Below are 27,265 nucleotides of genomic sequence, written 5' to 3' on the forward strand. Positions count from 1 at the left end.
GGTTGCTTCAAAGGGCAGCCCATAATGACAAAATAAGGGGCTTTTCTTTATGCAAAAATGGCCCAAAAATCTCACATTTATTTTTTGCAGATGATAGCTTGGTGTTTTGTAGAGCTACCATGTCAGACTTACATGAAATCCGAGCCATTCTATCCTTATATGAACGTGCTTCAGGTCAAAAGCTCAACTGGGAGAAAACCTCTATATTTTTTAGCAAGGCAGTAAATGTTGCTAGAAGGCAAGAGATTTCAGATTTCTTGGGGGTTCCGGAAGTAAAAGAGTATGAAAAATATCTTGGCTTGCCGGCGGTGGTAGGAATAAATAAAAAGGAGAGTCTAAGATACATAAAGGAAAGGGTTTGGAATAAAATACAAGGGTGGAGAGAAAAACTACTATCCCAAGCGGGTAGAGAAACCCTATTGAAGGCGGTAGTGCAAGCAATTCCATCCTTCGCAATGAGCTGCTTCAAATTACCGGTGAGTTTATGCAATGACATTGAGGCTATGATCCGAAAATTCTATTGGGGGCAGAAGGGGGAACAAAGAAAGATCCATTGGAAAAAATGGGAAATTCTTTGCAAACCAAAGGTGGAGGGAGGCATGGGATTCAAGGATCTGGAAAAATTCAACGATTCTATGCTAGCTAAGCAGGTATGGAGGCTACTACGGGATCAGAATTCTCTCTTCTTCCGTGTCTTCAAGGCCAAATATTTTCCAAATGGTTCGGTCTTGGAAGCTACAACTTCATCGGGGTCATATGCATGGCAAAGTATCATGAAAGCCAGGAAGGTAATTTCTGGAGGAATGAAATGGAGAATTGGTGATGGCAACAATATAAGTCTGTACTGTGACAATTGGCTTCCAGGCGGAGGGTCATCCAAAATAGTTTCTCCACGGGTACCTGAGCTAGAAGGGGCAAAGGTGTCGGCTTTTATATCCCAGGACACAGGAACTTGGGATCAGGATCTGATATCTCAACATTTCCTCTCCTTTGAAGCCCAACGCATAATGACCATTCCTTTGTGCTTGACAAACCAGCGGGATGTGTTAATATGGCCGGGCTGTACAAATGGGGAGTATTCAGTGAAATCTGGGTACAAATAGTTGTGTGAAGAGGAAAACATGATGGAAGCATCGGCTTCGGATGCCTCAATCCAGAAAGCCTTCTGGAAACGTCTATGGAAGATACGGGTGCCAAACAAAATTAAAAATTTTCTATGGCGAGTATGCTCCGACGCACTACCTACAAAAGTGAATTTGAAGAAAAGAAAAATCCTTGAGGACACAAGATGTGGCGCCTGTCTTTCTGCTCAAGAGACCACCCTCCATGCAATATGGAATTGTGATGAATTGAAAGAAGTTTGGCTCCCCTGTTTCAGCTGGGTTAGAACAGAGTATCCAAATATTAATGAAGTACAGGAACTAATTAATTTGATTGGAGTACAAAAGCAGAGGCTGGAACTATTTGCGGTAGTGGCTTGGTTTGTTTGGAATCGTCGGAACAAAATACGGCTCCAAGAATCCAGCTTGGACAAGAGCAAAATTTTCAGTACAGCAGCTCAGTATCTCTCGGCGTTCCAGTTGAAATTTTCGGAAAAAATGGCTAAGTCCCCTGCGATTGCAACGAAGTGGAGTCCACCATTGGGCAAGGGGTATAAAACCAACTATGATGGAGCAGTTTTTGAAGAGGCGGGAGAGGCAGGGATAGGTGTGGTGGTGCAAAACGGAAATGGCGAAGTACTTGCTGCACTTTCAGAAAAAATACCTTACCCCGGTACAGTGGTGTTGGTGGAAATCCTAGTTGCAAGAAGGGCTGTCCAGTTCATTGTAGAATTGGGCATGGCACAATCAATATTTGAAGGAGACTCAGAGATTGTTTACAAGGCATTGAAGTCAGGTGATGTGGGCCACTCCTCAATTGGTCAGTATGTGAAAGATATAATGTCTATTTCCGGTTCGATTCGAACTTTCTCTTTCTCTCATATTAGGAGGCAGGGTAATTGTGTGGCTCATGCCTTAGCAAAGAGAGCAAGATTTGCATTTCCATTGTTAGTCTGGATGGAGCATGTTCCACCGGATGTGATTCCTTTTGTACTTTCAGATTTATAGTTTTCTAATAACATTTCATCGTTTTGATCCTCAAAAAAAAAAAAAAAAAAAGGTTTCTAAGGGTTCGTTTGGATACAGCTGAAAACTGAAAACTGAAAAATATTGTAGCAAAATAATTTTTAATTATGTAAATAGTACCGTAGGACCCATTTTTAATAAAAAGTTGCTGAAAAGTGAGGTTTGTGGGTCCCGTGAATTGTTCACAGGACCCACAAATGTGGCTGAAAATTGTTTGACAAGTCAAATATTGTGGCTACTGTTCATGAACAGTAGCCGTAACAGTAAAATTTGTCCCTAAAACACGTGAAAAAAAAGAAAAAAAAAAGAAAAGAAAAACGCTAGACACAAACGCTTTCAGCCGAATCCAAACGTACACTAAGTCTTGTAATAGGGTAGCACAACAGCTAGCCTCATTTGCTCATAATGAGGATATTAATGTTTGGGATGAAGGAATTGCCTTTTGTTTTTCTGCTGTTTTGGATTTGGATGTATATGATTTAGGGGTGTGCTGCCAACCTGATCTAACTCAACCCATTGGGTTGGGTCGATTTTTAAGGGTTGGTAGGTTGAGTTGGGTTGGGTTATAAATTTTTTTTTTTTACTGTGGGTTGGGTTGGGTTGGGTTGGGCTCATAAAATTCACAAATCCGCCTAAACCAACCTGATTTGCCTAAATTTAATATATATTTAAATTAAAAAAAATATATTATACAATTTTGTTATTTACTTTTTTGCTCATCTTCCTAAATAAAACCCAAACCCTAAATTCTCCTTATATAGTTTATGTTTTTATTTTTGGAGAAGGTTATATAGTTTATGTTAGTTTGGTGTTATGCTCATGATTATTTGGTTATAAATTTGCTCTTATTTATGGTGGTGTTGTTCTAATACTCAATTTAATAATAATAATAGTAATTAAAAAAATTATCCAACCCATGGATTCGACCCGATCAATATGAGTTTGGTTGGATTGGGTTGGGCTCCTATGATAGGTTGGGTTGAGTTAAAATTTTTTTAACCCATTATGGTGGGTTGGGTTGAAAAAAACCAAATTCGATTCATGCACACCCCTAATTTGATTCTTTAAATTAATGAAATTCTAACCTTTTACCTTTTACTTGAAAATAAAAAATACACTTTGATTATATTATTTAGAAAAAAAAAAAATCAAACTGACCATTAAATGCATATTAAATTGTGCCTTTAAAGGTGTTAATAAAATTTATAAGGGAAAAAAAACATAACTACATTAATTCTGGGCATGATCAACCTTAACTTATTGTTGGAACAAATTGTAATAGCCTGATTGGGCATGATCAACTTTAACTTATTGCTGGAACAAATTGTAAGAAAATATATGTATGTATGTAATATTGCAATTCAATTGATATCTAGCTCTCTCCCGTTCCCTCGATCCAATCATACCCTAGAGTTCAAATCCTTTCTCATCTATTATAATTATCAAATTAAAAAAAAATTGAAAAAAAAATTATAGAAAAAATTACAAATTATTCTTTAAAAAAAAAAAGCATTATTTTTCAAAGAGGCCCTCGAGAAGTTTCCGAAATTTTCAAATTTCCAATGTTGCGCGAGAGCAAACCAACCAGTAAGAGGACTTCCCTCTTTTCTATTTCACCAAGCTCTCTTGACACACAAACGGTATCTAACGCTAAGCACAAACGGCGTCAAATCACAGAGGGGAGGGAAATCAAATTTCGTTCAAACAATTCCCAAATTCCTCAACTTTACCGCATTTTTTCCCACTCCACTCCACTCCACTCAACACAACCCAACTCTCTCTCTCTCTCTCTGTGCGGGTTTGCCCTAAGCCCAAATTTCTAACATTTGGGGCAAACAAATCGATTCGAAACCCTAGATTTTCATCGCTCTTTCTCGACGCACAGGCAAAGATAATCTGGTGGTTTTGAATCGCTTGCATTGATTTGAATTGATCGTAGAAGGCGGTGAGTTGAGTGGTTGAGTAGTGGTGGCGGTGGTGGTGTTCTGAACAGTATAGATAGAATGGCAAAGGTCGCTGCACAAGCACCTAGTTCTTTGCAAATCGGCGGAGGAGGAGCTATGAAGGCTAGCACGGGACTCAGAAGGAAAACACCATCAGAACTCAGAGTATGTTGCTCAACTTATAGAAAATGAATGATTTTCATACTTATATAGGTTTTTGAGAATCCATTGATTTGGCTGCTTTATTTTATTTTCTTGATTCGGTCTTGATTTGATTAGGTATATGTTGAATAAATCTAGATTTCAAATGTATCTGATAACGCTTGACAAATTTGGCATATCTATTTTAGTTTTTGTCCAGGTTTGTGTTTTGTTTGGGTGATGGGAAAATGCAAGAACGGAAAAGAAATTTGTAAGGTGGATTTGAGACAGTTGTTGGTGGAGGAAAATTTTGTGTAACTGTTTACAGGGATTTCATGGACATTTGACTTTGAACAGTGCATTACATTTTCTAATAAATTATCAATTGTTCAAAGGATGAATTTAATCATTGAACTGTTTAACCATTATTCTAACACTCTACCTCATGTGTGGGTCTAAGCTCCCCTTAATAAGTGAGGGGCCTAACGTGTGGGATTTTTAACTTTTGAATGGGAGGTGGAGTGGAGGCAGGGTCCAAACTCAGGACCACCCACCTTTTGATATCATGGAGACAGGGTTCCAAAAACTTAAGTTGTTAGGAAAGAGTAAATTTTATCGTTAACCATTATTCTAACACTTTGTTAAACAAAAAAATTGTTAGTTTGAAAGAAATTTGTGAGCATAATTGGAGTTAGTCTAGACCATGAGATGGAAAATCTATAGGCCTCTATAACTTGTGTCCACCATGAGTAGGACATCTTCCTGGAAGAGTAGAATTGACATAATCATACAAAGACCATACCCCTAACACTTACCTGATGGTTCAAATGAAATGAACATATAATTGATCGGCTATGTCATGATCATATGGTTGTTACAAATAATATCTGTCATGCAGAGCACACTGATCAGGGGATGATTTGAATTGTAATCAATGTCTTATATTCATAGGAAATTAATTATTGTATATGCCTTGTAATCCATGTTTTATTCATAGAGTTAGCTTCTGTTAATGAAAAGGTGAGGGGTCATTTGAGATGGTATGGTCTTGTGTAAGTGAAAGTGATTAATATACCATTGAGAAAGAGTGATTCGATTTAAGTCAAGTAAACAACAAATGCTAGTGGAAGACCTAAAACAGTAGTTTTTAGAATTAATAGAAAATAACATGTTAATTAAGGAGGTGACAAAAAGTATGATGTTGGATAGGATAGAATGACAGAGAAGAATATTTGTAATTGTGCCTAATTAGTTTGTCGAGGATCTATAACCAACCTCATTTTTTTGGGACTAACACTTTGTTTTTGTTGTTATTGCTTAGCTTATTGATGCAGACCAGGAAGAGTTCAAGGAAAAACAATATTAAATATATAAAGATTCAAGATTTGTGGTCTAGTTTTGATGTGGGACTTCCTTGGTACCTTTAATAGGTTACTTTAGTGATTATTAAGTCTTAGTATTGAGGTTTTTAGCTTAGAAAGCTGTTGGATCATTTTTAATTAAGTTTACTAAAATAAGGGCAATTTGGCAATTTCAAGATTTTCTGGAATGGGCTGTCCTTGGTTGTACCAAAGGCCCATGAGTCTTATTTTATGTTTTGAGTCATTTTCCCATTTCGTTTAGAGGTTAGTAAGTCATTTTTTGTGTGTTACTAGTATTTAGTATTCTTAGTCATTCTAGGATAACCTATTTAGAGTCCTAGTCCTAGGAAAGGATTCAATAATAGCCCATATAAAGGCTTTATTGTAGTCAATAATATTCATAGTGATTTTGATTCTAATTAAATTCAGCAGCTTATTTTTAAGCTTTGAGGGTGTGGTTGCCTAGCATTTTATTTAACTTGTTCTTTGTTCTATCCCCTGTTCCAGACCCAAACAGCCATCAAGATTCATTCTTTTCTAACCTAAAACCCTTAAACATTAATCCTTATTCAAGAACCCTTCAAGAACTCATCAAGAAATCTAGTAAAGTGTTGAATTTCAAAGATCCTGCATCACCTATGGTAACCCTCATCATTGCATAGGATGCCTGTTTCATTTTCATGCGGAACTTTTGTGTTTATTTGCCAGTGAATTTGTTCTATTTAGTTATTATGTTGAAGAAAATTTGCTAATCTCTCTCTCTCTCTCTGTCTCTCTTTTGAATTGGGATTGATGTTTCTAGCTTAGTGCTCTTAGGAGACAATTTCAATTGCTTTTAATTTTAATTTGGCTTCCAAGAAGTCTCCTGTTCCTGCTAACAATCACTAACAAATTTGATAGAGACAAAAGTACTTATGGTTCATTCATTGGTGAATGCATGACAGGGGGAGCAGTTGAAGCAGACAAATGTTATAGACCTTGTAGATGAATCTCCAGGCCCTTTGGTTGGTACAGCAAAGTATGCTTTTCCTTACTTCCCTTTTATTTATTTTTTTGTTTTTTTTGGGGGGGGGGGGGTGTTTATAATTCATTGAAAATTTGCCTGTTTCTGTCAGTGACACTAATGAGGTGGATAATGGGCTCAAGAAACCTGAAATCTCAAAGAATCCAAGATACATTGACACCCGAATGGATGAAGTATTTCCTGTTAAAAAGTCCAGGGTTAGAATGCTTTCTGGAAAAGAAAATGCTAAGGTGAATACATTTCCTTTTGTATGTGATTTACTTTTGAGAAATGCTAAGTGCACAACATTTTCACAACAAATCCTAAGTGGTAGGTTGTTACCAGTGGGCCAAAAAGTAATTTCAGTGGTGGGTTCAAATTAGAACCAATAACAACTTATCACCTAGAATTTGTTGTGAAAGTGTTGTGGGTGTAACACTTCTCTTTAATTTTAGTTTTTTTGGAGTACCTTATCAGTGTAGTTTAAATCTCTGAATGTGAATGTGGTTAATACTACATAAAAATTATTTTATTTTTTTCAGGAAAATAACTCAATTGAGCAAACTGGCAGCCTTAAGAATATATCTCTAATTTCATCCTTGGCTGCCAAGAGACGTCACCAACTTTTAAGGTATGCCTTTCTATATGGTCCACTCCTTTTTAGTTTTTTTACAATTTAATTAATTTTATTGAAGAAGAGAAACTACCTCATGTACAGAGGAAATATGCATAAGGTACTCCTAAAGAATGACAAAGAATGAAAGCTACAATTTAAAAGAAAGAAAACCAATGAATTTTACAGTAGAAAGTATCTCACCAAGGCCCAAAATGTGCACCAATTCCTTTCCCTCCATAGGGTCCATGACAGGCATAACAGTCTCAAATTCCAAACAATGGAAGAATGTTTACCAAACCAATTTTTTCAACTATTAAGTAGTTCAACAACACTCTTGGAAATTACCCAATGAAACCCAAACACAGATATAAAAGTCCACAGTTCATGAGCAGTGTCACAATGCCACAACAAATGATCTACTATCTCATCTCTACTTCTACACATACAACACCAATGTACCCTCTTTTAATAAGATTGTCACCAGTTAGGAGTTGCTATCCGCACAAAGAAAGCCACCCTTTTTGGAGCCTTTACCCACCAAATACTTTTCTAGGGAAACACTGCATTGAGTCAACCTCCACCTCATGCAATTATGGCCCTCACCATGTGGATGTTAGAGTACAAGATATCAAACAGAGAGTATTCCTGATTAATAATCTGATCAGGGTCCTCATTGCTCCTTTTTAGTTAATCAACAAGTCCTCATTTTCTTTTGAATTTTACATTGTTATCTCCTGCAGTAGAGAAGGTTCTGTTGCTTCTGAAGATGCCAAAGATGGTGCAGCGCAAGTCTTTCAATCAATTGGAAAGTGTAGTCAAAGTACATTTCGTAGTGTTAACGAGATTTCATCAGTCAGTGATAAATCATCTGGCTTGGCAACGATTGATATGGTATATGATCTCTGCAGTTTTATTTTCAGATTATTTAAGCTAAGAATCTGTTAAGATTAACTTACCACTTATTTTCATAGGATAAAGCGTTAAAAGGTCTGGCTGCCCTTGATCCCCCTGCCATTTCTGGTTCACATTTTGATTCTTCTGAAAGACCCGGGGATCCTACATCAACTTATTCTGGCAATTTTTGCTCAGAGTGCCACTTACCTGGCCGAAAGGCTCCTCTAGATTTTACTCTGAAAACTTGTGTGCGAATGGTGTCCTCTTCCCCGGTGAATCGGTGAGTGTACTGGTATATCAAAGATTGTCACATTCTTAAGAGTTTATTTGTTGCCAATGCTTGGACATGAGACCATTCCATGGGATTTGGAAATCCCTTTGGTTGGGAGATCTACTGCTATTTCTTAGTAGACATGTATACATATGTGGGTGCTTATGCCATATCCTCTGGGTATTAGTTGTTTAGGACGCTTATTGTTTGTCCATTTTGATAGTATGAGTTATATATAGCTGGTTATTCTAGTTGGTTGACTAACTCTATCTTGTTTCCCAATAATAAGGATTCATAGGTCAATCATATCTGGTACCATGCCCCAGTTCACATTCCAATTTGGTCATTCTGAGGATCAAAACAACAGTCATAGCTCCGTTCTCACATCAACTTCACATGTTTTAAGTTCTAAAGTTATGCATTCATGGGTTTACCCTCAATCTACCTTACCATCTTCTCTCATATCAGTGTTGATTTCATCAGCAGCAGAGGGAGGTATGGTGAATAAATTTGCTTGCTTATAGCGATAAAAGTCTTCCCCCCTTGCCCTGATGCTCTATAACAGCTTTTCTCATTTATGCAGTGGAAATGGATTTCTTAAGAAAACGACAGCTTGCATGGGAGGACTCTTTTCGGAGTCTCTACTACATGCTTCGGAATAATGTTTGTAATCTATTTTATGGTAATCACCTTTTTTCACACTAGTACTGTTTATCAACACCTTTTTAGTATTTATTCATGGAGTACATTTGAAACATAGCTTACAATCAATGAATTATGCTTTATGCTAGCATCATAAGGCACATGCAATACCTTTAGAATTTAAATTATTATGTTATGCCTTAATGATACTTGTGAGTTGCGACAATCAGGGATGAGGGGACCTTGTTATTTTCTTAAGATTCACTACATTCTTGTTCTTGTAGTTGTTTCAGGAGAATTGTTTTAGATTTGCACATAACCATAACTATGTTGATGAAAATCTACATGCTTTTATTCATTTATGAGGCTTGCCTAGACAACTTTATGGAGTCTTATGCTCTTGCCTGTTTCTTTAACCATTGAACTCTCATTTTAGTTTGAAATTCTACAATGACATGCTGATATTTATATAATTTTTTGTGTGGAAAACTTTCTAGTGTGTACTTCACATTTTGTGGTGATGTTCAACGGTGGTGATAGCTTGGGGAGGAACAAGCGCTCGTGCAATGCTTATATCTCGCGGTCAACCAGAGGTTTGAGGTCAATGTTAAGAGAGCATGTAAGATGTACCCCTTTACTTTTTAATCTTTTTGTCCAGAGCTTGCACTTGTTTTTTACCATACAAATATTTAGTCTTTTTTATTTTGTTACTTTGATCATTATAAGTGTGTTCTATTTTATTTATATACTGTTAGTTTGTGGCTAAAAAATAGTTTTGCTTTTGATAGAACATGGTAGGCATTTCTTATGTGAAAGTGATAATTTTAATTTTTATAATCAAAATGTTAATTTGATAATCTTTGACTCTATTTTCCCCATTGTACTTGGAACAAATCAAGCTTCGTTTGGTTATGTTGCCTTGTTTGCATTTAAGATTTACTTAAGTAGTGGTTAAAGTGGATAAATCAAGGATTTGTTGGCCTTCACATTTTCTCAGATCTCCGAATTGAAAAGCTTTCTTGCTTGGAGAAAGAAAATAGTGGTGGTGCCATTGTATTATAACCACCTTATTATTTGGCTTATGATGGGCTGATCGCATGAAGAAACACTGGAGATTTCTGGTTCTGGTGATTTGCTTATGACTAACTCTAGTGTTATATATCTTTGGGCACTGGTTTGCTGTTATTCCCTAAGTTAGGTAGCATCATAGCTTCATAGCCGCTGGAATTGGATTGTGCATTGAGATGCTATTTGGGACTGAATTGGGAGTTGGGTAGAAGCCTTGCCCAAGTTCAACCTGTATAATTGAACAAGGATCTTATAACTCAACTTTACCTCATGTTGTGGTTACTCAAAGAAAGCTCTTGTTGGGTTGTGATTTTCAGGTTAACTGGAGTGTATATTGAAATTACTGATGAGGTTTTGTTCAATTTGGTTGCTAATAGTGCTTTAATTCCTCTTATAAAGCCATAAAATTTATTAATATATTCTGGACAGCCAGAGGATTGGACCTTTTGTTTTGTTTTATCATATTTTTGGCTCTATGAATGGGATTGAATCCTTTACGATATAAGCAAAGATCTGATTTCTATCTAGTAATATGATTAATTCAATAAAACCCAAAACTGAATTCTGTTTTTATGTTACTTAATTGTGCTGTTGGAGTCTATAAACTTGTCAGAAAATCAAGACTAATTTAGTGTCTTCAAGCCTTTATATCAGATAATATGAGAAGATGATAGTCACAGGTTGACCATAATCCAAGTTACAGTATCAAGAGGTAGAAATGGTGCTGATGTCTGCACTGAAAGGCTAATGCTGACAGTGACAGTACACTTATATTTATCTCAGTATGTCCGGTTGCTCTGGAGTTGTGGGATATGGTTTTTGGTTTATTTGGAGTTTGTTGGGTTATGCCAATGTCTGTTGTTGAGCTTTTTGCTTGCTGGCAAGGTCGATTTGGTCACCATCGCAATGGAGATATATGGATGGTTGTCCCTCATTGTTTGATGTGGTGTATTTGGAAGGAAAGAAATAGTAGGTGTTTTGAAGACAATGAGCGTTCTATGCCTGATCTCAAGCTTCTTTTTTTTAGAACCTTACTGGACTGGTTCTCAGTATGGAGAAACCATCATTTTTCTTCTTTTTTGGATTTTCTTGATTTATGTAATTTTTGTATTTGATATGTACACCCCTATATACTTCCTATGTACTTGGTTGTCTCTCTCTTTTCGTTATCAATAAATCCTTATTACTTATCAAAAAAAAAAAAAAATTATCTCAGTATGTCTTGTTGCTACTTCAAATTTTTCTTGGATTGATTAAGGTATATTTGGTTCATTTTAATAACAATGAGTTAACAACCCACACTGACAGAATTATATTTAATATGGATTTTTCAGCATTGTTATCTGATATTCACTCTTGATAGGCTTCCCGTGACAGAATATGATTGCACACTTGTGCCTGTCATGATAATCATTTTGTTCCAGGAATTTGTAGACCTCTACAGTTAGTGTAAATTATGTACTACTGAACTGTTATCATCAAAGAATGTTTTTGTTGAGTTCTACATGTTGTCACATGCATAGTATTCCTTCTGTAAAGTCCTATATGTCCAATGATGTCTGACATCTTATTTTGACTGCAATTAATGTTTTTTAGGATGTTTGTTTCTCTATGCCTCTTTGCCACTCCAAAGTAGAGCAAGTAACTACTGAAGATCTGGTTGAGCTCTCAGAGATCGAGAAGCATAATTTGGGCCAGGTTTATATTGATGCCTTTTAATTTTGTCCTTTCCTCATTTGGCTTTCCTGCATTCATGCTTGAGGTGGACCATTAGATAACTTTCCCTGCAACATGTTGGACACTGGTAGTTGAGACTAGTCACTTCATTTTTCTGCTAAGAAACCTATCCTAGTTTTGCCATGGTCACTGTTGGACTTTATTGACCATTTGATGTATGACAGTTTTTGGCTTGTAAAGAAAACCAAAAGGGCAACCATTTGGCAAAGATTTGGTTGGAGCATGGTGATCATGCATGCCAACCCCTCTGAACTTGTCGTTTGTTTGGAAGAATTTGGTCTGTCTTATCATTGGGGAAGTATTCTGTATGAGTAGTTGTGTATTAGGGTCTTGCCCAAGCCCAACTACTTTTGATGTTGCTTTTTGTGCATTTTAACTTATTGGGCTTTCTGAATGCAGACTCGGCGCCTGAGTTCCTTGTCTGACATCGATAATAGCTCACAGTCGTTGCTGGTTTTCAGTGGCAATAAGAATGTACATGGTTTGTATGATTTTTTGTTAAATTATAGGTACGTGCGAAGTTAATTAAGTTTCTAAAAGACAACTTTGTTAGTAACTTGAGTTTTCAGATACTACATTATCAGTGTAAATGAATTGAACTCTCACTTCTACTCTCAATTATCGGTTATCCTGTTGCAGATCTCACTCTTTTTTTCTTGTGGTTGTCTCCAGATCTTTCTTGACCTCCTTGACTGCTATGGATGTTCCTTTATTATGTTCACCTGTGCCATTTCAGAATGCCGCTCTTTCTGCTCCAGAGGTGTGTGTAAATATGTATACTAGGGTTCCTCAAACAAGAGAGTTTCACATATCATAGGTCTTATTAGAGTTCAAAACATGCTCAAACCACCAAATCTTGGGTTATTCTCTTTGCTAGACTCATGAGTCAGCATATCTGGTAGTTGCCATAAATCAGAGTTTTATTTCATTAAGAGTCTTTTTTTGGTTGGAGCATAATGCTTGAAAAGATCATTGCTCTTGCAAAAATTATTTGTTGTCAAACTTCTGCATTGCTGCCTTTATTATTTATTACTAATAACTTGTTGCTAAGTGGTTTTACCTTCTATGGTACTTTAGGGGAGAAGGTTTTTTGTTTGACTTGTATTATCCATTACTTGTAATTTTCTGGAATGTATCAGCACTTGTTATTTTGAGTCAATAAGTATTTGTTGCTATTGCTCATTGCTGTGAAACACATTAAATCTATCTTTCTTTTTTTCCCAGGTTAGATGCATGGAGTTGAAAAGGGCAGACCATATTGCTGCACCTCCCAAAGGTTCCACTAAAGATGGTGAGTGCATACAAGGTTCATCTGCTGGTCTCTGCTATACCATTGAAATTAAGGATGCATATCTTCCACCATGGATTATATGCAGTGTATGCGCAGTTATGGGTTCTGAAGGCAGAAGCTTTGAGGCAAGGTATCATAAAAAGTTTTCTTTTTTAAAGTGATACTAGCTCTCACATGATTGACATTCTTGAGTTGTTCTTGAGCTATCATTTCTTATAAAATTGCTTTGGATTTGGGGGATTGGCTCTGTAGGGCCCAGCTAATCTGATAATTGTCTGTCTTTGGAGGCTAATCTGGATTCTGGACAAATAAAATTAATGGTACCAAGGGCAAAACTTGTTTGTGTTTTTAAAGCTAAAATGCTTGGGTCATTATCTGCCTTTTTAAAAGAAATTATGGCTGAAAAAGAGCAAGGTGACTTTCTTTTTATTGTAAATTGCTCATTTTAGTATTATTCTTCTCATATGTTAATTGAGCAAGCATAAGATGTAATCATTACTGTAATATTGCTACACTAGTAACTGCTAAATAGGCTACTTATCCAATTAAAAGAGAGTGACCTTACCACAGGTCCACTGTCACATTTTAAGCTAAAACTAGCAGTTCTAGTCTTCAATTGTAGTTGGAACAGCTAGAAAGTGCTGCCACTCTTAAATTAGCAAAATTGGACAAGGAAGGATGAGAGCATATCAAGTATATAAGTGGTTCAATTACTTTGTTATGATGATGGATAGTTCAGTTGATTTGCTGGAAGTGTGGGAAGGTATCGATGCAAAAAATGATAGAAGCGGGTTTTTTTCTTTTCTTTTTTGGGAGGTGAATTCATAGAGATGTCAAAATGCCGGTAGGAATGGATTTTGCCTGCCCCAAAAGATATATATATATATATAATTTAATTTAATTTTTATACATATCCTATACCATTCTCAAAACTCTTGCCTCTCTCTCTCTCTCTCTCACACACACACACACACACACACACACACAGTACTCTGACCGCTGCCCTCCTTACCTCATTGTGTCAGTGCCACCTCACAATTCATGCTAAGCCATTAGGCTTCACCCGGTTGTTGCATGAATTAACGTATTTATGAGTATCACTTGATTTTGAACCTGAGTATTTTTCCCCCAAAAATGTCTTCCTAGACTACTACACACAGGTGCACCCAATTTGTCCTGAATCTGAGTCTTCATTGTTTTGCAACTGTCACACCACGCTGATAGACTGTGCTACCTCCTGAGGTTTATTTTACAAATTAAATAGAGGTTCATGTGCATTAATAGCAATTGTCATATGTTTTGAAATTACTGGATGATGATTACTGTTATTTAGTACTTACTAATTTTGGGTGGTTTTTCAGTTTTATAACAGAGCCTACCTCGGTTGGCTTGAATGTAGCCCTTGGAGCAACTTGTGAGAAATCTGATTCTCAAGCTGCAGCAGGCGAAGGCTTGCAAGAAAGTAGCTTTGCTTTTGGTATTCCAGAAGCCATTGTTACTCCTTCCTTGTGCTCAGGATATTTAAAAGGGTTGAAATATGACAATGGTTCTTATACAGCTTCTCTTTCTCCTATATGACATTCTGCTTTCATGATCCAAAGATACAGCAATCATGTTTTCACAAATTGTTGCTGATTGATTTGATCCTCAAACCCAGATTGATCCGTTTTTTTTGCATTTTGATTTTGTATAATCTTATGAGTAATATTTCTTGGCTAATGCTTCTATAAAAGTCTTTTATCATCTCATTCTTTTAAAAATATTTTCCCATTTTGGCTAAGTGAAATTTGCCTCACAAATTGGCTGTGTTCATGTTATGTCCCATGTACACGTGGAACCAAAAAGATGCAGCTGTAGCAAATAGTGATGCTGAGATAGTGATAACGCCTCAAGTATTAGTTACTTGAATTTAAGTTGTGGATTAGGATGGGGACCATCTGATGATAGGACTCTCGTGGATAGGATTAGATGATAAAGTTATCTTGTGCCATTTGAATCAGTCCAATATGTATTTAAATGCTAGTATGAGAAATAAGAGGCAAGCAGTAAATTAACCAAAAAATCTGTTCTCACTCTTAGTTCAGGAGGCTAGTTACCTCGAATTGACTAATATATCTTTTAATTATCCCAGTTCACAATAGTTCAGTCTAGCAAGGTTAATTTATAAAGTTCCAAGGTGGTTGTGGTGCCCTGCCCCCTTTATTTAAGATTAGTCAAGAGAATGATATTATCTTAAGTTTATTTTCTTGTTCCTTGTAAATATGCCTGCAACTCAAGTACGATTTTTCATTGCTGTTGGTACTTTTGAGTCCTAAACAAAAAAGCATTGCAGTTGGGACAAATATTGACACTTATTGGTGGCTCAGGTCTGTCATCCTAATGGGAAAAATGATTTTAAGTAGGGTATCTGGAACTTTGAAGTTTGAAGGCCATGTCTGAATAAATATAACCAATAGTTAAGTTCCTTTTCTGTTATGCATTTGATCTCTACCACAAACCCAATCCCCTCTAGAAATAAACAAGAAAAAAAAGACCTTGGCCATCGATCACTATCTGAAAATCTTAGTAAGGATGTGGGTGCTGACAAAGAGAGCTGCCGGGGGGAGGGGGATACATCCAATAACAGTGTCAAAACCATGCAATGCCTATTTTGGGCAGTGTTTAGTTTATGCCATTTACCTGGATTTCAGGTGCTTGAGGACACCTCATTTTTGGGCATGCTGTACATGTAGTTTGTGTGATAATTGGGATAAATTTGTGGGTATGTCACCCAAGGGGTTGTAAAAGAACTTGAACTTGGCTCAGCCATTTCCAAGGCATGTGATCTTTAGTCAAAAAGCCTCTTAGATTAACCTGTAGGGATTATTGATCAATTCATACCCTTAAAGAATGTAAGGGATACAGAGTTATCTCCCATTGTGTAGTTCACCAAATGAATTTCCAATGCAACAAAAATGTTAAGGTGGCTAACCGCTTTCTTTTTGTGAAAATTAATGAAACCTTTCTTATTTACTTCATTCTTTATTCTTGTAAGTTGTAACTATGCATGTGAATAGATAGTACTTGGCAGTTGGCACACATCACAGCTTGATGGGGCCATCCAATGCAATGTAGTATTCATTATGATCTCATTTCTATCGATTGAATGGTCACTGCCCTCGGGGTTCTTGATGCTGATGAAAATGGTTGTATTAGAAAGGATTTGTGAGTTTTTATCAAAATGAAAGAAAGGGTACGCAAGCTATGAAAACCAAAAAAGAAAGAAATTTGAGACAGAAAACAAAATGAAGAGAGGAAATGAAAGTTGTATTTCATAACACTCACTTCTGATACCTTACATCTTTATTTATACTAGTACAGATCCTATACAATCCAAGTGAATCCACCGTGTGATTGAATGTATAATGAGCACCAGCTTCTCCGATTCTAACTGTAAAACAGTTGACTTGGTTACAAATGGCTAACAACTAATAAACTAACTTCACTGCTGCTAACTGATTACAAAACTAGTTCAGTTGCAGTGCTCTGCTGGAGATTGAGTTGTATCGTGTGCTTCAACAAACTTGGGCTTAGCTTTATGATCACTTACAAGGTTTTCTTTGAAGATTGGGTGATTCAGGTCAAATTTGTTAGTTTCAATAATTAAGCTCGAATTCTCTCCTATTTGCTAAGAACAGCAGTACAGCTTGTAGGTTTGTTTTAAAACAAGGGATTGTCAACTGCAGGCTTCTACCAGAAATCGGTACAAGAACAGGCACCTCCTTTAAAATGATGGAACCTGTTTCGGTCTCTCACAATTAACTCTCTCTCAAATACCTTTGAGATCAGCTTTGTAGCTGTGTGGCAGTCCTCACATACCCTTAAGTTTTTGACTATCCGAATTGGTGACTGAGCTTTAGTCTTCATGATTCCAAATGCAATGGCAAGCTTTTCACTATGCCTGTTAAGAGCACTTTCTTTTTCCTCTTCATCTATGTCAAACAATGCATCAGCAGTATTCCCAGTGTACCCTGCCAACCTTATCTTCCTCAGAATCTCATCCCACATTTCTTCAATCTTCTCTATTTCTGGATGTGTTTTGTCTCCCATGGTGAAGTTATGGATTTTCCCATCCATCTCAATCAGGCTGTAGCCTGGGGGTTTCTTAACTCCTTTCTCCTTCATGATTTTTCTCATGGTTACAACATTTTCCCACTTGTTTGCTCGTGCGTATATGTTTGATAGTAGCACATAATAGCCGCTGTGTTCTGGCTGCAACTGGATCAAAATCTTGCCCACCCTTTCCCCAATTTCCGCATTTTTGTGAATACGGCAAGCTCCAAGCAATGCTCCCCATATTGGAGCATTAGGCTTCATTGGCATTTCATGGACAAACTTCTCAGCTTCTGCTAGCTTCCCTGCTCGACCTAGAAGGTCAACCATACATCCATAATGTTCCAATCTAGGCTCAAGCCCGTAATATCTTTTCATGTTCTCAAATATTTCGAAACCTCTTTCTACCATTCCGCCATGGCTGCAAGCTGACAACACTGCAGTGAATGTTATGTCTCTAGGGGTTAGCCCTGTCTTCACCATTTCTGAGAAGTATTCAAGTGCCCTCTTGGCATAACCATGCATAGCTAATCCAGCAATCAGGGCTGTCCAACTCAACGCGTCCCTTTCTGGTAGTTCCTCAAAAACCCGAATAGCTTTCTCAATACTCCCACATCTTGCATACAAGTCCACAAGAGCAGTTCCAAGGATTAAATTCATAGTAATGTTATTTCTCACAACATAATCATGAACTCTTTCCCCAAGTTCAAGAGCCCCCAGATGAGCACATGAAGATATCACACTGACCATGACCGTCTCATTTGCCCGTACCCCTTCTGACTGCAAAACTTGAAACAATTCAACAGCCTTCTCAAAATGATTATTCCGAGCATACCCACTTATCATTATGCTCCATGTAACCAAGTTTTTCTCCGGCATTCTATCAAACAATTGACGTGCAGAATGGACATCCCCGCATTTGTTATAACCTGCAATCATGGAAGTCCAAGAGACAACATCTAAACGATTTATTCCGCAAAAAATGTGGCTTGCTGCCTTAATATCCCCAAATGTAGCATACATATGAACAAGGGAATTTTGTATATAAACATCTAACTGAAAACCATGCTTGATGATGTGACCATGGGCTTGAGTGCCCATAGCTACAGACCCCAATTGAGTACATGACTTGACCAAAAATGGGAATGTTATATTATCAGGCAATAGGTCTAGGCGCTGCAATTGGGTATAAAAATGAAAGGACTTGTGTGGGATTTCACTAGCTGAATAACCCCTTATTAATGCATTGTAGATAAAGAGGTTGGGGTTTTCAATTTGGGAAAAGAGCCTTGTGGCATAGTCTAGCAAACTACTTGTTTTGAGTGTGCTGTCAATACAAAAGGCAATCAAACGGCTGGCTGCAAAGACATCAAAGATGATATGGGTTCTTATCATATGACCATGTATGATCTTCAGGTGGGAAAGGGTGGAGCAGGATTCAAGTAACAATAGCTTGGGATTCTTTAGCTTCAGTGTCTTCAATATTAAGCTGCTACTGCTACCATTCATTGTCTAAAACACTATAACATGTTTCAGTTACAAACACCTCAAATGCCAATGGAGTTGAAAATTCAAAATTGTGAAGTGCACGTTTGGAGCTAGTAATTATGCCCACATAACATAAAAACGAAAGCAGTGAGAGCGTGACAAGCCATTTCTAGGCTCTACCTTGCAACAACTTATTCTTGTGGTTCTTGCTACTTCATTTTTATATACATGGTAACCCAATGGATTGGTGGATTTTTTTGGATTTACACCGTTTTGCACTTATGAAATATTAATAGTGTCTATATATATATATATATTGGGTTGGGCTTATGTTCAGTGACCAGTTCCATTAGACACATTGAGATGTGGATACGTGTCTAGTTTTGGACATGTGTCCATATCCTAACGTGTCTAGTGGAACTAGCCACTGAACAGAAGCATTTCTCCATATATTTTTATATAAAAGTAAAATAGAATTTATCAAAGTTCTTTTCACATATTGTTACATTTTTTTTGGATATACACGTCACTAAAAAAGGGGAAAAAAGTCCAATATAGCTAAATGACATAGAAACATACATTTGTTTCTCAAAAAAATAAAGAAGAAGAAGATAGAAACGTACACAAACTTTTTTTTTGATATCGTTTAGGGAAGAGAATGCAATATCTAATGTTTAACTTAAAATTCTTAAATTAATTAAAAATTAAAAATTTATCACAATTTTAAATTCTACATGGAACTCTTCTAATAAGATTATATACCTCATAACTTTTAGGGGTGAGCAAATAGCTTATGTTGTAACTTTTAAAAGTTTTAATGGCCCTCAGCTTACAATGTTACAAGCACCAGGCAGGTAAGTTCATGGCTCAGCAGAGGTAAAAACTGTGTTATAACTTGTACCCACGCCTAGTTAACAGTTCGGTTTGGATCTCAGGATTTCGGTTAAGTTTATGTTGGAGTTCGGAGCATTCGAAGTTCATGGATTGGCCAGTGTGTCTTAATGGCGGCTCAAGTCCCAGAACTCAAAAAAATTATCTTGTGTATCCGTTTTATAGAGTATGGCCCCATATACTTCTGAGTGCCAGGGCTTTATAGGACGGACGCATAAGATGCTATCTAAGGCCTAAGGTGTTCATTTTTTAATGGTTAAACCCTTTTATAAAAAGGTCACACCTAATTATAAATTGTAAAGTGATGTTAACGATATTACAAATTTTACTAGATGAGCTTACAAACCGATGTGTCGTCAATTATGAGAAAAAAAAAATTCAAAAATTCATTTATTAGATGATTGAAGCTAGGGCTAAACCAAGCATACCGAGTAGTAGATATTGAAGCTCTGGCTGCTATTCTAGCCCTGGAATTAGCTGCAAAAATTGGCTTGGACAGAATTATGGTGGAGCGGAATTCGAAAATAATTACTGATGCTTTGGACGGTAAAGAAACAGGTCTGGCAGTGTATGGTTTGCTTGTTGAGGATGCATGTGTTTTTGAAAGTAATTTTTCTGAATTATCCTACTCTCATGTTAAGAGGGAGGGTAACGAAGTAGCTCATTGTTTGGCCAAGTTAGAGCATCTCCAGCAGCTTCTCCAAATTTTTGTACTGTTTAGAGAATGAACAGTGACATCTAGCTTTTACCTACCAACTTTTCCAAATACACTTCCAATAGATTCTCTATCCCATTCTCTATCTCATTTAAATATTATTTCTTTATTCATTGTTTATTCTTTTTTTAATCATCATTTATTCTTTTTTTAACAATTATATTTTTCAATGAGAAGTGTTATGGCCACAACATTTTACGCAATACTTTTACAACAAAATTTATGTGGAAAGTTGTTACTAGTTCTAATTTGAACCCACTACTGAATTTTTTTTTTTACTCGCCAATATTAATTAATAACAATCTATTACTTAAAATTTATTTTGAAAGTATTGTAAAAATATTGTGGTAGTATTTTTCAATTAGAATTTTTTATTTTTATATTATTTTTCTTCCTTTCATTTCATTTTCATCCACGTTTCATTTCTTTTTTTTCTTTTTTCTTTTTCTTGTTTTTCTCCTCCACACAAGACACACACCCCCCCCCCCCCCCCCTTTCTTTTTATTTTCTTTTTCACCTCAAGAACATTATAGTGCTTCACATCAGAGAGAGAGAGAGAAGAGAGATCGGCTTGGGCCTCCACCGCATGCATCTCCACTGCTGCTCGTCGTCCTACCTACCGATCGGCTTGGGTCAGATCAGCTTGTTCCTTTTTTTTTTTTTTTCTTTTTTTTCTTTTTGTGTTTTGTGTTTGGATTATGTGAGAAACGGGGTCAGATCGGCTTGTTCTTTTCTTTCTTTCTTTCTTTCTTTTTTTTTTTTTTTTTTTTTTTTTTTTTTTTCATATTTGCTTGTTCTGATTCAACTTTATTTTACGAATTAGATTTTGTTTTGTGTTTTGTGTTTGGATTATGTGAGAAACGGAGAGAATGAGAGAAAAAAAAAAAAAAAAATCCGGAGGAGAGAGAAAGAATTGATATAATAGTAGTTGGGATAATTTTTTGAGTAAAAAAATTGATTTGAAGGTGCTACAGTGTTCTCTAGATTTAGAGAACTACTGTAGCAACTTAAAAAAAAATTTGGAGAACCTGCGCGTGTGGAGAAGCTGCTGGAGTGTGAACAGTAACATTTGGTGGTCCAAAAATGGTTTTACAATGGCTGCTGGAGATGCTCTTAGAGGCTAATTTTACAGATTGTGAGTGTTTGGATGGAGGATATTCCGCCATCAGTTTTTCCTTTTATTCAGGCTAATCTAGCATCTTTTTCAAAAAAAAAAAGATAGCTGTTTTCTTTCTCAAAAAGAAAAGAAAAAAAAAAGAGGTGATTGAAGCTCACTAATCACATTAATTACTACATCAATTTGTATGTTTATGTAGTAAAATCTGTACTACTTTTAGCATTTTATGGAATTATATGATAATAAAGTGGTTTAAAAAAATTAAAAAAAGTTGTATTCTATTTTTCTTACCTCCAAAAATGTTTCCAGTATATTAAACCAATAGAAACTCAAACCAATTGAAAATCATAAATTTGTTTGAGGAAAAAAAATAGTTTTGAGACATTGATTTTAATTTTTAAATCAATATTCTATACGGTAAATTGTCAATATTAACAGTTTACCACCAAAACCAAAATTGATAACGATGTATTACTTTATCCAAGATAAAATAAATCTCCTTTTCTAAAAGAATAATAAAATTTCTTCTTCTTTTTTATTAAATTTTATGTTCGAACCATTATATTTGATTCTCTATATAAAATTTATTTAATTTGCTTAGTATTAACTCATCAAATCAACATATCATTCACTATATGAAATTTATTTAATTTGGTTAGTATTGATTCATCAAAATATTTGTTTAATTCATCAAATTAACCTTGATTTTGTTAGTACTAAATTTAATTGATATTAAGTCTAAAAGACTCCATTCATTCAAATTTATTGCCTTAGATGCCCAACTATATCAAGCCGGGCAGTTTTATTACTCCCATGCTGTCGCCTGGCCTTTGAACCCTAAGGGCAATCAATGTTTTCCATTATGCATTAGCTTCTGGGAACACTGCTCTTAACTGCAATTTATAAATCATTCATTCCAATAAAACAGATATTTATAATTCTTTCATTATTGATTTAAGAAATGAATTTTTTTTTCCCTAGGGGTTAAAATCCTTTAAAACTTCTAGGCTCAATAGTATGAAATGAATTTATTTTGCTAGGGATTTAGATCCTTTAAAACTTCTAGGATGTCTTTGTTGTGGAATTCTTAAAATGCTATGCTTATCCATTCATTGAAAAATAAGTGAATTGAATTTTTTCATGTCATCAAAATAGAACCAATCAATGTTTATTAAAATGTTGATGTAGCAGAATCCAATCCACTTTTTTCACAACAGATGAATAGGATTTGTAGAATTCCATGGTGGAGTTACCTCTTAATATTTTTATCACTTGCATTAAAACATAAACAAATTGTGAAGCAAAGTGCATTAATACTGTAAAAAAAAAGTACTGATGTAAATTGATGTCCATCAAAAAATCAATGTCAAAATTGTTTAAATGGTACACCTCTCAGAAAGCTTGAAGCAGATACAAAAACTGTTTCACTCCAAAAAATCAGCTATCATTCCAGAGTATTAGTCTGGTTTTGTAGCCTTCATATGTGTCTGCCTAGAAAGAAAACTTGAAAGCACCCACCTTGGAATCCGTAACTGAATCCCAGAAGGACTGTTTCTGCTGTGCCTTTTTCTCCTCTGCTTTTTGAACCAACTGGCCTATAGTCCCAGGGAAAGAAGTTTCTATAGCATTCTTAAACTTATCATGCAAATTCACCCGATCTCTTGTTCCAGATACTAGTGCGTTTGCGTTCGGGCGCTTTAGAAAATCCAAAACATTCAACAAATTTCTCCTGCCACATATAAACCATAGATCCATAAATAATTTTAATATAGTTAATAGGAAAATTATACTGCCTATTTTGAAATAATTAGAAGAGTAATGTCATTAGATCACTGGTATAAGTTACTCCAGTTCTTCAATGCCTTTCAATTAAATTTTCAGGTGGTGAAAAAGTCCAGGTTTAATATGAAGTAGTACAGGCATGGTTGTTAAATTGGTGTAAGGGCGTAAGGCAGCCTACTATGATCTCTCCCAAACCCCGTAAAAGTGGGAGCTTTGTTCATTGAGTGTAGTCTTTTTTTTAGTAAAGGCATGGTTGTTGAATTACTGCTCTAACTGAAGAGAGAAGAATTTCTATCTACAGATGAAACAAAATTAAGGAAAAAGGGCAGTATCCCAAAGGCACTGATAAAAGCCAAAAGCCTAGCTGATGTAAAACTAAAGCAGTAAGGCACTGATATTAGCCTAGCTGATGTAAAACTAAAGCAGTGAGGCATACATTTCATGATCGCTTACATTTCTTCATTGCTATATTTTCATCCATGACTAATGTGAATATGCCACCTGGGCAACCACACAAGGGTTAACTCAGACCACAAGATGATGCAAATGGACCGTTGGCTTTGCAAATTTGTCTTATCCACCAAAAATAAAAGGTACTAGGGGAAACAAAAACATTTACTGACCACTGATTATTGTCTGCACTCCAAGCTAAATTCCACTCCGCTTCCTACCTGTTGCCACCCTTGCTTGGCCCCTTCTCCAAGGGGTGGTTAAGTAACAAAGGCATACTGTCCACTCATATGACCATGACTGTACCATCATTTTTTTAAAATTACCCACGCATCCTGTGGGTTTTGAACCCAGGACCTCATCCCCCACCTTACTCTTACAATAGAAGGAGATGCCATTTGAGAGAGCTCATAGGCCTATCACATCAACCTTTTTTTTTTTGATAAGTACCTATCCCATCAACTTGAGAAGTGAACTTCAAGATAAAAGGCTTTGTTATTTAAAAAGGTTGTTCATAAGGATCTCATAATATTCCATGATTTCGTCATCTATTCCACTTTTACCGGACACCTAGGCTTGATATGGGTATCATAACATTAGATGAATACATTTGGGATGGCTCAGTTGCATCTAAACTATAATCTCACATCTCATTGCTCAAAACAGTGAGCTAAGTGCTCCTTGAGGTACATGAGAACATTACAATGATACAATCATTTTTCTTCATTTTTTTTAATTGGAAAGTTACACATGCATCCGATGAGTTTTAAACCTAAACCTCACCATCCACCCATTTTTGTGGGAGGAGAAAGTGTCATTTAAGTCAGAACCCAACCACAACTACATTACAATCAAATATTAACTTCACCAAAGTTTTTTTGAGGAAATATAATGGCCTTGCTCCCAGCCTAAATGGTCCTTGAGCTTCTTCTCCATCAACTTACTTCCTTAAACACCCACTGAATATGTTGCTCCATTAGGTACTTCAAATTTCAACAAAAAATATTATCAACACCATTCATCTTAAAAGTAGTTCCTTTTGAGTGGTTTACACTATGATCTAAGTTTTGCATGGATCCAATACCAGAAGCAATCATCCAAAAGAAGTCCCTGAATTTAAATCATCAAAAACAAAATATTCATTTGAAACATGACCACTTATAATGAGCAAAGTTTCAGACTCTTGATGGGAACAAGCAAATCACCTTCGTTTCCTTGACTTGCAAAGCACTCCTACTTTTTGTCTCTTTTTTTTTTTTTTTTTGACTGTCCTACTTTTTGTCTCTTAATAGAACCATATTTACAACAACAGAATTACAAGCAAATGCTTAAGAAATTGGCTCAATTATTTATGGGGCAAATTGACTATAGTCTGCTGTAGTTATTGAACAAACAGGCATAAGAAACGTTTTGTGTCATCAACTTTGGCAAGTAAATTATTAAGACTCTTTTCTAGGTAAATCGGTTGAGTGGATTTGACCCCTGGACATGTCCCTCCACTTGGGAGGGACGTATGAGTTGGCCTAAAGGTAATTGACTCATTGGCAAGTAAATCATTAAGAAGAGGACGTAGCAAAGGCCAGTTGTTAATTTTTTTTTTTTTTTTTTTAATATTACTATTTTAATAAAAGTAAAGGTCAGTTCTTAATGACTTAAAAACATTGTTCACCACAGTTGCCGCTTAACGAAGGCAATCTCAACATGCAGGTAATGGATGTTTTAAGCCATGAAACAAATAAACATTGTAAGGATCATACCTGCTAACAAAATTCTGTGTAATGGCAATAGATTCCTCAAGGTTGATCACCAAATGCCACCATCCATTAGGCACAAAGATCACCTCCCCAGCCTTGCAGATGCACTCAATAGGTTTCTTTTCCCAATTTTTTGTTGCACCATAGAAGTTCATGAACCACTCAATAATTGATACAGGACATGCCACCTCTGCACCATCCGGGCTTGGATGCACTCCTGGGGGAACCACATCAGGAGGAAACAAGATCCACTTCTTGGACCCCCTGATCACTGCATTCCAAGCAGATGTCGAATTAGGATCGATATGGAATGATGAACCAGACCCAGCTGGTCCCATTATAATCCACCTATAATCTGGCCTCTCATTGCCCAAAACACCAAACAAGTCCTCCCTAAAGTACGCTGGAACTTCATATTCTGAACCCAATTTTGGAACTTTTTCTGCAAATTTTGGGTCAAACAAATACAATGGCCTTTCCTCCCTCACCTGATCTGAGTACCTAAAGTACTCCTGAAGCTTCATATCCACCGGCCCAACTGCAAACTGAACATCACCACACAATTGAAGCAAATAATCTCTATCCCAATTTTGCAATGCAACCCAATTATCCAAACACCCTTCCAACAACACTGGTTTATTCGGTTCCTCAAAGTTCAACACGAAATCCTCCACCGAAATTCCCTTCCTTCGTATAATATTATCCCTTTGAAGCCATTCAGGTTTCATTTCCAGATTAGCACAGAGCCAACTCTGAAACAAATAATCAGAATAAAAATCTCTCACTCTCAAACCCGAAACACCAACACTTGAAACATCAAATGAAGGGTAACAAGCCGCAACAAAAGTAGATTTCCAAGACCCATTATATAAAAACCCAGCATTCAGATTTTCCAATACAAGGTTCCTCCAAAGAGGTTCATGGTTAGTGAAAACATAGAAAGATTTGCTAACAGTGGCCAAGACCCCCAAGTGGGTCCCACCCAAGAGTCCTAAAATGTCAAGAACAAGCTCATCAGTGAGGGTTTGGAGGTTACCTAAGCCAGTGTTTCTGGAGTTGATAGAACCCGGGTTGATATACAGATTGCCCAGTGGTTGAACCCCATGAGTGTGTGAAGGAGCAGCTGAGGTCTTGAGGTTGAAACCTTCTTCACAATCTTCTTCTTCTTCTTCATAGTTTTGTTTTTTGGAAACACGTGTGTTTGAGTTCTTGTTCTTGTTTTTGCTTTTGTTCTTTTTTCTCTTCTTGTTTATGGTTTGAGATAATAAGCTCTTGCACCTTAGCATTGTCCGAGGTTTTTGTGTGGCGCTGTGGGTTCTGGTGTCCAAATGCGAAGGGTTTAGGCGTTAAGCATTTGGTGGGTAAAAACAGAAACAGGCGTTTCTCTCGGTGTTTTGAGAAACGGTTTCGAGTTTCGACGCAAAAGTGAAACACGTTTCGTAGTGTATTTTGGGCTGGGCCAGGCTGGGCTTTCGTATGTGCTAGCCACAAGACCAGTCAAAAAGCCCGAGGGAGATGTAGGCCTAAAAACCAGTGAAGCCGAACGACTTGTCGTTTTGTAACACAAACGAGGATTGGTGGGTTATATATATATTTTGCCTGTTTGATTTGTTACCCCTATTTTTCAGTGTTTTGAAAATTGGAATTTCTTGTAAAATTTATACAAAAAAGAGAAATTAAAAAAAAAAAAAAAGTAGTTTTAATGCTTTACCAAACGGGCATTGAACCAGGTGGCCACCTTGCCAAGATGACCAAGTTCACCTCAAGTCTCTATTGGTCAAATTATATACTCTTATTTTATTATTATTATTATTATTATTATTTTGATATCCATATCTATTATTTTTTAATTCTTTCCTAAGTAAACTTTTCATCGAAGGACA

General features: G+C 36.3%; 3 protein-coding genes across 4 annotated transcripts; 1 reads left to right on the forward strand and 2 right to left on the reverse strand.

Annotated features, from left to right (window-relative positions):
• The first annotated feature begins 3,728 nt into the window (after window positions 1-3,728).
• Window positions 3,729-14,841, forward strand: LOC126692776 (uncharacterized). 2 transcript variants are annotated; one of them, XM_050388539.1, is made up of 14 exons: window positions 3,729-4,234; window positions 6,516-6,589; window positions 6,687-6,825; window positions 7,117-7,205; window positions 7,931-8,081; window positions 8,162-8,364; window positions 8,654-8,850; window positions 8,939-9,037; window positions 9,495-9,616; window positions 11,662-11,763; window positions 12,202-12,311; window positions 12,475-12,562; window positions 13,027-13,223; window positions 14,455-14,841. In XM_050388539.1, the coding sequence occupies exons 1-14, from the start codon at window positions 4,130-4,132 to the stop codon at window positions 14,669-14,671; spliced, it is 1,893 nt and encodes a 630-aa protein (XP_050244496.1). In that variant the 5' UTR covers window positions 3,729-4,129; the 3' UTR covers window positions 14,672-14,841. The 2 variants fall into 2 exon arrangements, with proteins under 2 accessions (XP_050244496.1, XP_050244495.1); XM_050388538.1 differs by having other exon boundaries at window positions 3,731-4,234; window positions 8,645-8,850.
• Window positions 14,842-16,351: 1,510 nt separating this feature from the next.
• LOC126692777 (pentatricopeptide repeat-containing protein At5g06540) lies at window positions 16,352-18,925 on the reverse strand. The gene has a single exon (XM_050388540.1). It carries the CDS (start codon window positions 18,692-18,694, stop codon window positions 16,823-16,825), a length of 1,872 nt encoding a protein of 623 aa, XP_050244497.1. The 5' UTR covers window positions 18,695-18,925; the 3' UTR covers window positions 16,352-16,822.
• A 3,792-nt stretch (window positions 18,926-22,717) lies between these two features.
• LOC126692778 (arginine-specific demethylase JMJ22) lies at window positions 22,718-26,731 on the reverse strand. The gene is made up of 2 exons (XM_050388541.1): window positions 25,386-26,731; window positions 22,718-23,125 (listed from the first exon to the last, which is right to left on the reverse strand). Exons 1-2 carry the CDS (start codon window positions 26,666-26,668, stop codon window positions 22,888-22,890), a joined length of 1,521 nt encoding a protein of 506 aa, XP_050244498.1. The 5' UTR covers window positions 26,669-26,731; the 3' UTR covers window positions 22,718-22,887.
• Window positions 26,732-27,265: the final 534 nt, after the last annotated feature.

Source organism: Quercus robur, chromosome 7 (assembly GCF_932294415.1).
Source record: "Quercus robur chromosome 7, dhQueRobu3.1, whole genome shotgun sequence".
In the NCBI taxonomy this organism is placed as follows: Eukaryota; Viridiplantae; Streptophyta; class Magnoliopsida; order Fagales; family Fagaceae; genus Quercus; species Quercus robur.